At 36.7% G+C, this 14,560-nt stretch overlaps 1 protein-coding gene across 3 annotated transcripts in view; it reads left to right on the forward strand.

Annotated features, from left to right (window-relative positions):
- cpne5b (copine Vb) overlaps positions 1-3,415 on the forward strand; it is a 276,730-nt gene extending 273,315 nt beyond the window's left edge. For all 3 annotated transcript variants that reach the window (XM_057845330.1, XM_057845331.1, XM_057845332.1), the window contains one exon: positions 2,197-3,415. In XM_057845330.1, the coding sequence (XP_057701313.1) occupies positions 2,197-2,388 (192 nt within the window). In that variant the 3' untranslated portion in view covers positions 2,389-3,415. The remainder of the gene's footprint in view (positions 1-2,196) is intronic.
- The last annotated feature ends 11,145 nt before the right edge of the window (positions 3,416-14,560 follow it).

The following is a 14,560-nucleotide window of genomic DNA, read 5'->3' on the forward strand; positions in this document are numbered from 1 at the left end:
TGCACGCCCCACTTTTCAGTTTTTTATTTGTTAAAAAAGTTTAAATTATCCAATAAATGTTGTTCCACTTCACGATTGTGTCCCACTTGTTGTTGATTCTTGACAAAAAAATTCAATTTCATATCTTTATGTTTGAAGCCTGAAATGTGGCGAAAGGTTGCAAGATTCAAGGGGGACGAATACTTTTGCAAGGCACTGTAGATAAGCTGCACTGGACTAGCTGTATTATGAGATATTTACACCAAAAGATATCAAAAAGTAATACTTTATTTGACAGCTGCATCATAAGTCTGTCATAAAACCAAATGACAGTGTCTGTTTTAACTAAAACCACCCAAACATTTATAGGTTTTCATATTTTAATGAGGATAGTATGAAACAATGACATAAGGGGGAAAATAAGTAAGTGAACCATCACGTTTCATATTTTATGGGCCCCCTTTGGCAGCAATAACTTCACCCAGACACTTCCTGTAGTTGCAGATCAGTCTGGCACATCGATCAGAACTAATCTTGGCCCATTCTTCTCTACAAAACTGCTGTAGTTCAGTCAGATTCCTGGGATGTCTGGCACGAATCACTGTCTTTAGGTCATGCCACAGCATCTCAATGGGGTTCATGTCTGGACTTTGACTTGACCACTGCAGAAGGTGTATTTTGTTCTTCTAAAACCATTCTGAAGTTGATTTACTTCTGTATTTTGGATCATTGTCTTGTTGCAGTATCCATCCTCTTTATAGTTTCAAATGTCTGAGAAACTGCCTCAGGTTTTCCTGCAAAACATCTTGATAAACTTTTGAATTCATTCTTCCATTAATGATTGCAAGTTGTCCATGCCCTGATGTAGCAAAACACCCCAAAATCATGATGCTCCCTCCACCATGCTTCACTGTGGGGATGAACTGTTGATATTGGTGAGCTGTTCCATTTTCCCTTCACACATGACGCTGTGTGTTACTCCTAAACAATTCAACTTTGGTTTCATGAGTCCACAAAATATTTTGCCAAAACGTCTGTGGCATGTCCATGTGCCTTTTTGCAAACATTAAACGAGCAACAATGTTTTTTTAGTCAGCAGTGGCTTCGTCCGAGGAGTTCTCCCATTAACACCATTCTTGGCCATAGTTTTACATACATTATAGTTGATGTGTCCCCAGAGAGATATTGGACTGTGCCAATGATTTCTGTAAGTCTTTAGCAGACACGCTTGGGTTCTCCCCACTATTTGAGAAGTACTGCCTTAGTCAGAGGGTTCACTTACTTATATTTCCCTCTTCTGTCATTGTTTGCATGCTATCCTCATTAAAATATGCAAACCTATAAATTAGGGCTGTCAAAATTATCGCGTTAACGGGCGGTAAATAATTTTTTTAATTAATCACGTTAAAATATTTGACGCAATTAACGCACATGCCCCGCTCAAACAGATTAAAATGACACAGTCATGTCCATTTGTCACTTGTGTTTTTTCGCCCTCTGTTGGCACTTGGGTGCGACTGATTTTATTTTTGATTTTGATTTCAGCACCATCCATTAGCATTGTGTAATTATTGACATCAACAATGGTGAGGTAGTAGTTTATTTTTTGTTTGTAAATTTTACAAATTTTATTAAAACAAAAACATTAAGAGGGGTTTTAAGATAAAATTTCTATAGCTTGTACTAACATCTTTTAAGAACTTCAAGTCTTTCTATCCATGGATCGCTTTAACAGAATGTTAATAATGTTAATGCCCTCGTGTTGATTTGTTATAATAAACAAATACAGTACTTATTTACAGTATGTTGAATGTATATATCGGTCTTGTGTCTTATCTTTCCATTCCAACGATAATTTATAGAAAAATATGGCATATTTTAGAGATGGTTTGAATTGCGATTAATTACGATTAATTAATTTTAAACTGTGATTAACTCGATTAAAATTTTTAATCGTTTGACATCCCTACTATAAATGTTTGGGTGGTTTTAATTAAAGCAGACACTGTTTTTACATCTGTGTGATTTTGACAAAGATCAGATCACATTTGATGGCGATTTTATGCAGAAAAGTGAGAAATTCCAAAAGGTTCAAGGTCATTTTTCATCCCACTGTAGTATGACTAGAATGCAAAACGATATACAAAACAAGCTTGCCTAACCGTAACATTCTGCATTTGCTATTTATACTGTTTACAGTCTGTTGTTTTTCCTCAGTTTGTTCCCTTCAGAGATTATATGGACCGTACAGGTAACCACGTGTTAAGCATGGCCCGGCTGGCCAAAGACGTGCTGGCAGAGATCCCCGACCAGTTCATTTCCTACATGAAGAGTCGAGGGATTAAACCTAACCCGGCCCCGCCACCTTACACGCCAGCCGGACTCACGCACCATCACACGCACATCTGACCGGAAAGCTTTTTATCGATGACTGACAGCGTGAGACCAGCATCTTTCCATGACCCGTCAACTTTTTTAATCCGAACTGTGGCGTAGACTGTTTGACGTCTAAACGGACAGCAGGTCGGTCGAAAGAAAAGATGGTGTTGTGGTTAAAACTTGTGCCTGTCTGTGCTCGTTTTTCAGTGTTTTCAGGACATTTTGACCTGAAGCCCTGCTTTGTCAATTCTTGGTGTGGCCTAATATTGTGATATTTTCAGGCATTTTTTTCTTGTCTGGAACTAGTTTTTATATTTGGAGAAGATCTCCCCATTAACGATGCATCGGGAATGATTAAGAAGAAATATCTGTGTTTACACTTTTATTTCTTTTCAATGTCAATCAGGTATTTCATACCATCCGACACTGCCCTTCGAGTCAAAAGTTTATGAGAGCATGTTTTACAAGTCTCGGCATTGTTTAATATTAATTGAGAGTGGCATGGATACTGAAATATAAATCAAGAAATAGCTTAACCTATTTGTATTTGACTTCCATAAAGAAAGCAGATGGCCTATATGAGAATGAATTGTAGGTTCATCCATATAAATATATATTTTTATTAAAAAATGTAAAAATGTTTTAAATGAACACAACGCATATTAATGGCTTCATTCATGAGCACGGTCAACATTGTTTTTGTTTTTTTTTTTAACATTGATGTACTGCTGTTACTATATTTGATTGTATTATTTGGAATGACTATAGCCATCAGATCCCCTATAATATTGTATAACAATTATTTGTAATGATAATTTGTTATTACAAACACGACAATGTACTGTATTGTTGCCACACACAAAAAATTTAAAAGGCCAGTAAAACATGATGGTATCATGCAAAAACAATGCTAATTATGTAAAAATGTGATGTTTTTCATGTAAAAATCTGATAACTATCATGTAAAAATGTGATATCATGTACAAATGTGATAATTATCATGTCAAAATGAGATAATTATGTAAAAATGTGACAACTATCATATGAAAATGTAATAAATATCTGAAAAAAAAGAAACGTGATAATTATCATGTATTAACATGGTAATTATGTTTGTACAACATGTAAAAACGTGATAATTATGTAAAAACGTGACAACTATCATATAACGTAATAACTCTGAAAAAACAATCATGTATAAACATGATAAATACAGTATGTAAAAACGAGAATCACGTAAAAACGAGAATTATCATGTAAAAACGTGATATCCTGTATGAACAGGATAGTTATGTAAAAACGTGATAATTATGTTTGTACAACATCATGTACAAACATGATCATTATGTAAAAACGTGACAACCATCATGTTAAAATGTAATAACTCTGAAAAAAACAATTATCACGTACAAACGTGATATGTAAAAACGTGATAATTATCATGTAAAAATGTAATATCGTGTATAAACGTGATGATTATCCTGTTTGTACAACATCATGTACAAACGTGATAATTATGTAAAAAGGTGACAGCTATTATATAGAAATGTAATAGCTATCTGAAAATACTATGTAAAAACGTAATAATCATGTAAAAACATGATAATTATCAAGTAACGTGATATTGTGTATTAACGTGATAGTTATGTAAAAGTGTGATAATTATGTTTGTATAACATCATGTAAAACATGATAATTATGTAAAATAGTGACAACTATCATATAAAAACGTAATAACTATCTTAAAAAACATGATATATGATTATCATGTAATAACAGTATTGTTAACAAACATAATTATGTATTAATACTTAAAAGTATCAACAAACGTGATAATTATGTAAAAACATGATAATTACGTAAAATGATAACGTGTATAAACGTGATATGTAAAAGCGTGATAATTATGTTTGTACATGATGTACAAACATGATAATTATGTGAAAACGTGAACTATCACAAAAATAACTGAAAAAATAATTATCACGTACAAACGTGATATGTAAAAATGTGATGATTATCATGTAAAAATGTAATATCGTGTATAAATGTGATAATTATACAGTTTGTCATGTAAAAACGTGATAAATATGTAAAAATGTGATAATTATGAAAAAACATGATAATTATCATGTAAAAACGTGATAATTATGTTTGCACAACATAATGTACTAACATGATAAATATGTAAAAACATGACAACTATCATATAAAAACGTAATAACTCAAAAAACAATGATCACAAACAAATGTGATAAATATGTAAAAACGTGATAATTATCATGTAAAAATGGGATATCGTGTATAAACGTGATAATTATCGTGTTTGTACAACATCATATATAAATGTGATAATTAAGTTAAAACGTGACAACTATCATGTAAAAACGTGATAAATATGTAAAAATGTGATAATTACGAAAAAACATGATAATTATGTAAAAACGTGATAATTATGTTTGCACAACATAATATACTAACATGATAATTATGTAAAAACATCACAACTATCATATACAAACGTAATAACTCAAAAAACAATTATCACAAAGAAATGTGATGAATATGTAAAAACGTGATAATTATCATGTAAAAATGGGATATCGTGTATAAACGTGATAATTATCGTGTTTGTACAACATCATATATAAACGTGATAATTAAGTTAAAACGTGACAACTATCATGTAAAAACGTGATAAATATATAAAAATGTGATAATTACGAAAAAACATGATAATTATGTAAAAATGTGATAATTATGTTTGCACAACATAATGTACTAACATGATAATTATGTAAAAACATCACAACTATCATATACAAACGTAATAATTAAAAAACAATTATCACAAAGAAATGTGATGAATATGTAAAAACGTGATAATTATCATGTAAAAATGTGATATCGTGTATAAACGTGATAATTATCGTGTTTGTACAACATCATATAAAAATGTGATAAGTTAAAACGTGACAACTATCATGTAAAAACGTAATAACTATCTCTAAAAACATAATTATCATGTAAAAACGTGCTAAATATGTGAAGATGTGATAATTATCATGTAAAAATGTGATACCATGTAAAAACGTGATAATCATGTAATAACATGATAATTATCTTGTAACAACAGTATTAACGTAACAATTATCATGTAATAACATGATAATTATCATGTAATAATAGTATCATTAACAATCAACAATTATAATGTGATAACAGCATCACGAACAAAAGTGATAATTATCCTGTTTGTACAACATCATGTACAAACGTGATAATTTGGTAAAAAGGTGACAACTATCATATAAAAACCTAATAACTCTCTGAAAAAAACAATTATCACGTACAAATGTGATTAATATGTAAAAACGTGGTAATTATGTAAAAATGTGATAACATGTAAAAAAAAAAAAGTCATAATTATCATATAACATGATAATTATCATAATAGTATCATGAACAAACATGATAATTATCATATGATAACAGTATCATGAACAAAAGTGAAAATTATGTTAAAATGTGTTAACTATCATGTAAAACGTGATATCATGTTCAAACGTGGAAATGGAAAAACATAATTATCATGTAAAACCATCATGTCACTTCCTGTTGATTTTGGAGCATTTCAGGTTCACTTCCTGTTCTTATTGGGTCACTTCCTGTTGATTTGGGGGCATTCCAGGTTTACATCCGGTCGATTTTGAGGCGTTTCAGGGTCACTTCCTGTTGATTTTGGGGCATTTCAGGCTCACTGCCTGTTCATATTGGCTCACTTCCTGTTGATTTGGGGGCATTTCGGGTCCTGTCCGATTTACTTGGCGGCATTTCAGGTTCCCATGTTTCATTTTACTGGATGCAACTCGAGAAGTTGTGTATAAGCAAACCATTTACGGTGAAAATTTAAAAGGCAACAATATGCATAGGAATGAAACGCATACATTAATGCCGGTTTAGCATATAGAGCTTTTTTAAAAGGTTTTCTATTACTGCTGTCATTGTCAAAGGCCATTTAATTTAGGATTGAGATTTTTTTTTTTTCTTTAAAGGGGGGGGGGGGGGTGTGAATCCACTGCATGTGTCTTAACAAGGTTTTATACACATTACAGCCATTCATGAATGGAGAAACCAACAGACAACATGCATGTCACTTTGCTGTTTTTTCTCGGTTGTACCTGCTTCTCCTTACCTCTTCTCTCACCAGTGGTCGAAAACAGAATTGTAGCATGTACGAAGCATGTTACAGCTGATTTAGGTTTTAATTCCATGAGCTATGTTTATACAGCTTTTCTTTGGCACTTTTTTTTTAATTATTATTATTTGCATGACACTCTGCTTTCTTTTATTGCACATGACTATTGTCAAATGGTTGGTTGTTAAATGCTTTGTAATGGATTGCCTTAAAAATAAAGTTCAATCTAAAGGAAAACAATGAGTACTTGATTTATTTTAGGCTTTAGAAATATCATTTGGGACTTTATCGAATTGGCTTTTTTTGTTTGTCTAATTTATTAGCATGCAATCTGGCTGGTACTACCAGAATTTTTAGTGTTGATTTAAAATACTTTTCTACTCATGCATGCATGCTACTATCAATGCCTTGATGAGTTCAAAGAGGATTTGAATTTTCGATCAAGTCGGGTTCACCAGTATAGCGCTGGGAAGATGAAGGTGGCGTATGTGTGTCCACATGTTTAGTCATCTGTACTCACAGTTTACTAAACTGTACCCACAGTTTAGTCATCTATACCCGCAGTGATTACTAAATGGTACCGAAAGTTTAGTCATCTAACCCACAGTTGACGAATCTGTACCCACAGATTACTAAACGGTGCCCACAGTTAAATCATCTGTACCCAGAGTTTACCAATCTGAACATAGAGTTTACCAATCTGTACATACTGATTACTAAATTGTGCTAAAATATTACTAAACCTTTCCCACAGTTTAGTCATCTGTACCCACAGTTTACTAAACTGTACCCATAGTTTAGTCATCTGTACCCACAGTATACTAAACTGTTCCAACAGTTTAGTCATCTGTACCCACAGATTACAAAATTTTACCCACAGATTACTAAACTACCCAACGTTTAGTCATCTGTACACACAGTTTAGTCATCTGTACCCACAGGTGAGTCATCTATACCCACATTTTACGAAACTGTACCCACAGATTACTGGGTCACGTCAGGGTCACCAGTGTACTGCCAGGAAGAAGGAGGAAGAGGCAGAGTATTTGTGTCCACACTTGAGAACATTTATTACTCTAAACAGCAGAACTTGCACTTCAAACACACCACAACTCACAGTTTACTAAACTGTATCCGCAGATTACTAAACTATACCCACAGTTTAATCATCTGTACCCAGAGTTTACTAATCTGTACCCACGGTTTAGTCATTTGTACCAAGTTTACTAATCTGTACCCACAATTTACAAAACTGTACCCACAGATTACTGGATCACGTCGGGGTCACCAGTGTAGTGCCAGGAAGAAGGAGTCTGAGGGGGAGTATTTGTGTTCACACTTGAGAACATTTATTACTATAAAACAGCGGAACTTGCACTTCAAACATGTGGCACATGAGAGAGCTCAAAGAGAAGTAGTGACCTAAATGGGCCCGGCAGAACCCACAACACACACACGTTCCTCTAGGTGAATTATGTACAAAGTAACACGACAACCTACAGTTTACTAAACTATACCCACAGTTTAGTCATCTGTACCCACAATTTACAAAACTGTTTGCCTGGTACACCAGACTCACCGCTGTTCCAGCTATAGAATCTGGCGACCGTTCAGCGGATCAACATGTGGCACATGAGAGAGGTCAGAGAGGAGTCGCAGCCTAAACAGGCCGGGCAGAACCCACAACACGCATACGTGTCTAGGTGAATTATGTACAGAGTAACACCACAATTTAGTTTACTAAACTGTACCCACAGATTACTAAACTATACCCACAGTTTACTACTTTGTACACACAGTTTAGTCAACCATACACACAGTTTACTAAACTATAACCAGAATTTAGTCATCTGTACCCATAATTTACAAAACTGTATCCACAGATTACTGGATCACGTCGGGGTCACCATTATAGTGCCATAAGGAGGCAGACTATGTGTGTCCACACTTGAGTTCAAATTGAAGACTACCGTTTCCACCAATCATCTGTCGCCGCAGTGTACTAATCTGTACCCACTGTTTACTAAACTTTACCAACAGTTTAGTCATCTGTACCAACAGATGACAAAACTGTACCCCCACATTAGTCAGTATTAGTCATCTGTACCCACAGTTTAGTCATCTATACCCACATTTTACAAAACTGTACCCACAGATTGCTAAACTGTACCAACAGTTTAGCCATCTTTACCAACAGATGAGAAACTGTACCCTCACATTGGTCAGTATTAGTCATCTGTACCCACAGTTTAGTCATCTATAGCCACATTTTACAAACCGTACCTACTGATTACTGGATCACGTCGGGGTCACCAATGTAGTGCCTGGAAGAAGGAGTCTGAGGCGGAGTTTTTGTGTCCACACTTAAGAACATTTATTGCCATAAAAAGCAGAACCTGCACTTCAAAACATGTGGCACATGAGAGAATTCCGAGAGGAGTATCAGCCTAGCTGGCTGGGCGGAACCCACAACACACACATGTTCCTCTTGGTGAATTATATAAAGAGGAACACCAAAACCCACAGTTTACTAAACTGTACCCGTGGATTACTCAACTGTGCCCACAGTTTATTCATCTGGACCCAAAAATGACTAAACTGTACCCACATTGATTACTAAACTGTACCCACAGATCACTAAACTCTACCCGCAGTTTAGTCGTCTGTATCCAGTTATTACTTTACGGTACCCACAGTTTAGTCATCTGTACCCGCAGATGATTAAACTGTACCCACAGTTTACTCCCCTACTAGCCATTAGCCTTTTGTGGATATACAGTATATGTACATATATCATGTATATATTTTTGTGTAGTTGTGTGTTTGGAGGTGGTGTATGTTGTTTTTTTGTCAACATCAAAAACCTAATTCTCCAGTGTTTGTGGAGGCACATAACTATACATACCCATACATTCTGTCCACTGCCTGTGTGTCACGCTCTGCTCGTATTTTACTCTCAGCCACCTCACTCTCAGGACCTTCATCTGTCACTCTTTCCTGCTCTCTGACAACCAGTATCTCACAAATCCAGCGGCTCTGCCTGTCTCTTTGTTATGCTCTTCGGTTGCTACTTGTCGGCTCTCACAGCACAGGAAACAAAGGTCAAAAGAATTTACATTAACATAAAGTGTAGTCACACTGTAGACGCTACTTGGTAATTATAAAGATCGGCAACAAAGTTATGAGCGAAAAGTCGCAAAGTCAATAATTCATGAATGGACTTGGAATTCCACAAGTGTTTCTCCCAACGGGTCAATGAACTTCATCATTATAATGTTATCCATAAACTTTGAAGTCCAAAGTAGGTTGTTGAGTGATATCATCTCACTGTCAATTAGTCCATTTTTGAATGATTTATGAACTGCATCCTCAACAGAGGATTGGCAGCCAAATGAATAACCCGGATTTAATTATTGATGCGGTACAATACATCTTAATCCAGAAACAATGAGGTGCTGCATATGAACAGTCCCTTTATGAGATGCAGTACCGTATCATGGCTGCAATCTAATGCAGTGGTTCTTAACCTGGGTTCGGTCGAAAAGGTAAATAAACTGAAGGAATTAGTATCTTTTCCCGTATTTACTGTTTGTATTACATAACACACCCAATACAAAGTAATTAGCATTTTAATCATAGTTTTAGAAAAACAAGTAAAATATATTTGAAGTATGAGTAGTTGGACTCGGAGTGATTGGAATTGCAGCGCCAAGACAACAGGCAGATAAGGGCAATAACAACTACAGGATGCCTGCTGACTATGGAAGCCCAACCCACACGTCATACAGCTGACTGAGCGCGATTGACACTGATGGTGCGAGACCAGCAGGGGATGGGCAAGACACCTAAAAGCCCACGTCTGGACCACCAAATCCCCCCATCAGATCTTCTGGTAACCAACAATGGGCAGTCCAACATCTGATAACGGAGGAACCCGTTGGACAGACAGTACTCACATGGCGCTAAGGTTGCCAAAATCCTCAACTCTCGTTGTCCTAACAACAGTAACGCCCGAACTCTCCTGCCCAATCCACAACAGACAATAAGCCTTAACAACGCCTAAACATGCCCTTCTTCCGGACCACAGCCCGCCTCACTAGAGCCTTTAAAAGACTGAATGTTTAACTAACCCCTGACATTTTTGGGGGGGAATCTTTTGTTGACCCTGGATCAAGCCTTCCTCTTCGTCTATATCAGTTTGCTCTTTTTGCCCTGCTTTCGACTTGGAATAAATTGTCAACTTGTGTTTCAAAGCCTTTTTCCAGCTTTTAAAATGGAGTCAGCACAAGGGGTTAAAACTAAGGTGAACGCGCAGAGTTTGGCCTTTTGGCCAGGTTGTTGGAATTGTGCTAGCGCGGTTCCGGCGGTTTGGCTGGCATGATTCTGGCAGTCTAGCTAAAAGGTCAAATTCCAACAAAACGCAGGGCCCTATTTTCCTACGCTGATTAAATCTGGGCAAAGTGGCTTTTTAAACCAGGTTTTGGACTGGTTTGCTCCCAATTTAAAGGCTTAATCCATTTCTTTTAGCTGCTAGTCCTTGATCTGATGGTAGGAGGAACTGGTTTGCACAGTGGAAGGTTGACTCACACTTGGTATGAGGGAATACAACAGATCAATGGGAAGCGTGGTCTCATATTTTGACCTGTTTATAAAACATGCTGTCAAAATGAGATTTCTGAACGGGTATTTTCTAAATTATTAGCTTGCTAGCTTCGATATATCGGTTTTGAATCTGAAAAAATTGCTTTGCTCTTACTTACATAAATCAATGATTAGGGCAAAACTGTCACTAAAGAATAACAATATGCAAGGTGGCAATCACCTTGTCTAAACAAACACAAATATGCACCCCAGTGAAGGTAACAAACAGAACAAGGCCTGCAAGTTGGACTGAACGGGGCCGCGTAGTTTGGCGCAACTCGGACAGCACGCAGGTCAGGGTAGTAGCAGATCGTCCCCCTCTCATCATCTCATGAGAACCTAACATGCTTCAAACTCGCCTCTCTTTGGGGGGGATTAGAAATACAGTCACACATCTAGGAGGAAAACCCCTATTGAAGAGGGTCCTACAAAAAAAGGAGGCACTACTGAGCTGTGCAGCCACGCCCTTATTCAAAAGCAAAATCAATCTTATAATTGGTCCAATTTGACCAAGTGTGCTCTATAAGCTGCCTAAGTCCTTGAAGAAATCTACTTCCTGTTAATGGCGAACAAATGGTCGTCATGGCAACAGACAGACATGTGGACATGGGCCTCAAAATTTAGTATTAAAAAAGATCTTGTGACTACACTGACAAACCTGAAAACAAATGGACATGTGTAAGTAAAATGAGTGACATTCTGTTGCCACTAGTTGGAGCTATAGGGTTGAGGCAGATACCCCTACAGGACCCTTCAGGGTACGACTCTCAGATATGTTGTTCCTCTGCCAAAATGGCGACGGTCATTTTCACTTTCCTGTTTGGACCCCTCTGCTTCAACGAAAACTCATTATTTTTCATCAGCCACCTGAATACGTCTTAAGGCCCCTCTGATGCAGGTCTGAGGTCAGTTGATTTTTTTTCCCTTGGAGGAGGAGACTGTTTTGTAAAAAAAGGCATTTCCTGTTCCCAGCAGGGGTCATCAGGCCTAATGGCTAATATTTCATTGCAGTCGTGTTCAGGCTAGGCTACCTCTCATACATGCCAGATATGAAAAAGACTGAACCATATATCAGGAAGTTATTAGTCATTTACTGAATTTGGCGTGTTGCCAAAAAATGGCCGACTTTTGCACCTTGCCCAGGTCAGGCCCGTGAATGAAAACTCACCGTTTTGATAACTTAAGATCTCATACTGTATGTCTCATGAACTGTCTCAACAATTTTGAGGAGGATCAATTTAACTCCTTAGGTGCCAATGTCTCAGATGTGCAACAAGTAACTCAATCTAAATTTCACAATCAATCCAAAATACCTGATTTCTTGTTGGGTTTGGAATAATTGTGCAAGAGACTTTTTGGAGCATTTAAATATCTAATTCCGAAGGGTTCAGTGAATCCACCTGTGAAACTTGAGGGGTTCGGTACCTTTAGCAACGTTAAGAACCACTGATCTAATGTCTTAAATTTAATTAGGAAGAAGGAAAAAAGAATACTTTTGTCTGTAGGAAAAAAAGATCTGTCTGAAAATTTCATGACTTCTGAAACTGCTTCTATTGCAGTAAGAAGCAAAGTAATTAAAAGCCTTTCAGCCCTCTGGATTACTTTCACGACTAATTAAAAGTTAACATATCTCCGAGCCCCCCCCCCCCCCCCCCCACCATAAAAGAAATCTTTAAATGTCATTTCCAATTTAAAATTCTACAGCCCCTAGTACTGCGGGAACACTGCAGTGGTGTCAAATCTACGGCCCACGGGCCGGAAGCAGCCCGCCATGGGGTCCAATCCAGCCTATGGGGTTGCACGCTGTCGTTCATTCATACTATACATGCAAAATTACATGCTTTTATTTTGACATTGAAGCCGTAAAACTGTAGATTTCGCAGGTGACTGAGCGCCGGATCCGGCGTCAGCTCACCAGATTCACATAGCAATCACGCCTGCTGAACGTCAGTGCATCAGATGTGGCTGGGATCATCAATCTGACAGTCCAAATCAGACGCGTGCGGTCCATAGGGCGGGCTACCCAGATCGCAAAATATAACGGGACCAGATATGGGCCAGATGTACTGCAAATTTTGGCCCAGTTTCGTGAAACGGATCCGCCCCAGTGTCTTTTTGAATAATAGGTCAAACCCACTAGGGATTCACTTGCTGGATCAGCAAACAGTTTTGGGCCAGAACCACACTTGGAGGTTAAGTGGGTGGCCGAAATTGTCAATGCATGTAATTGACTGTCCTATACTTATATGAATTTAAAATTAAGACTTTGCCAGTAAAAAATTAAGACTTAAACGGTAAAATGTTGTCTATAAAAGTTCTAATGAGACAACAAAAATGAATTAAATGAACAAAAAAAAAAAAAATTATCATGAGTCAAAATTATTTTTCAAACAGATCATGTGACTAGCACCTTAGAGACAGTCATTTGCTTTGCTTAGTCAAAACCACCTGAGGACAGAAGATGCCAGATGGATATATGTAATTTTTTCATACTTAAGCTTTCAAAAGCAACAACAAGTGAGCGAGAACCAAGGATTGAAGATGTGGACCATGGACTGCCAAAATGGTGAGCGGTGTTTCAGTTTGCCCCACTAAAGACGTTAATTGTACAACAGAGCCACCATTGGGCGTACCCAGTGACGTGCAGTGAGGTTCATGGTTGGTGAGGCACTGACTCCTTTAGTGTCAGATTTCCAAATATATAAACCGAAAAGGGTAGCTTATTCAATTGGCTACTGGTTATTTCATATCTCATCAGCATTCTTCACAAAACACGCACACACGGTACATATTATCAATATGTAAAAGTGAGAAAATAACATGCATTTGCGATAATTCATGCAACATAAATTAGGGTAAAGAGTTGTGTACGAAACCACAGAATTCTGACCTTTAGTGAAATATTCAGTTTTTCAAACTTGTAATTCTGATACTTTAATCAATTTATTACAGATTGCTAAACAAAAAGTGTGAAAAGAAAAACAAAGAATATTTTATTTAAGGCCAAAATTTAGTTTTTAAATATTCTATTGTATTTTTCTTAGTCTAAGCTCTTTTTTAATTTTTTTTTTATAAGATTGAAATGAAAACTGTTTGTGGTCTTGCGCCTGTCCTTCACCACAAAAAACGCCGTTACTTTGGAAGAGCATAGGTTTGGTCTCAACATTCGTAGGGATGATATAACAGCATAACCTGCATGTAGGTACACTTTTTGCTGGGGATGGGACATTAATAAGACCAAACAGATTGGATGAAGGGGGCAAAGGGCCACATTTCTCATGTATACGAACCTAGTTAATTAATAGGCAAAATGATCAATGCAAAATAAATCCTTATCTACTGATAATAACTTTTATGTGCATT

Source organism: Corythoichthys intestinalis, chromosome 9, assembly GCF_030265065.1.
Source record: "Corythoichthys intestinalis isolate RoL2023-P3 chromosome 9, ASM3026506v1, whole genome shotgun sequence".
NCBI lineage: Eukaryota > Metazoa > Chordata > Actinopteri > Syngnathiformes > Syngnathidae > Corythoichthys > Corythoichthys intestinalis.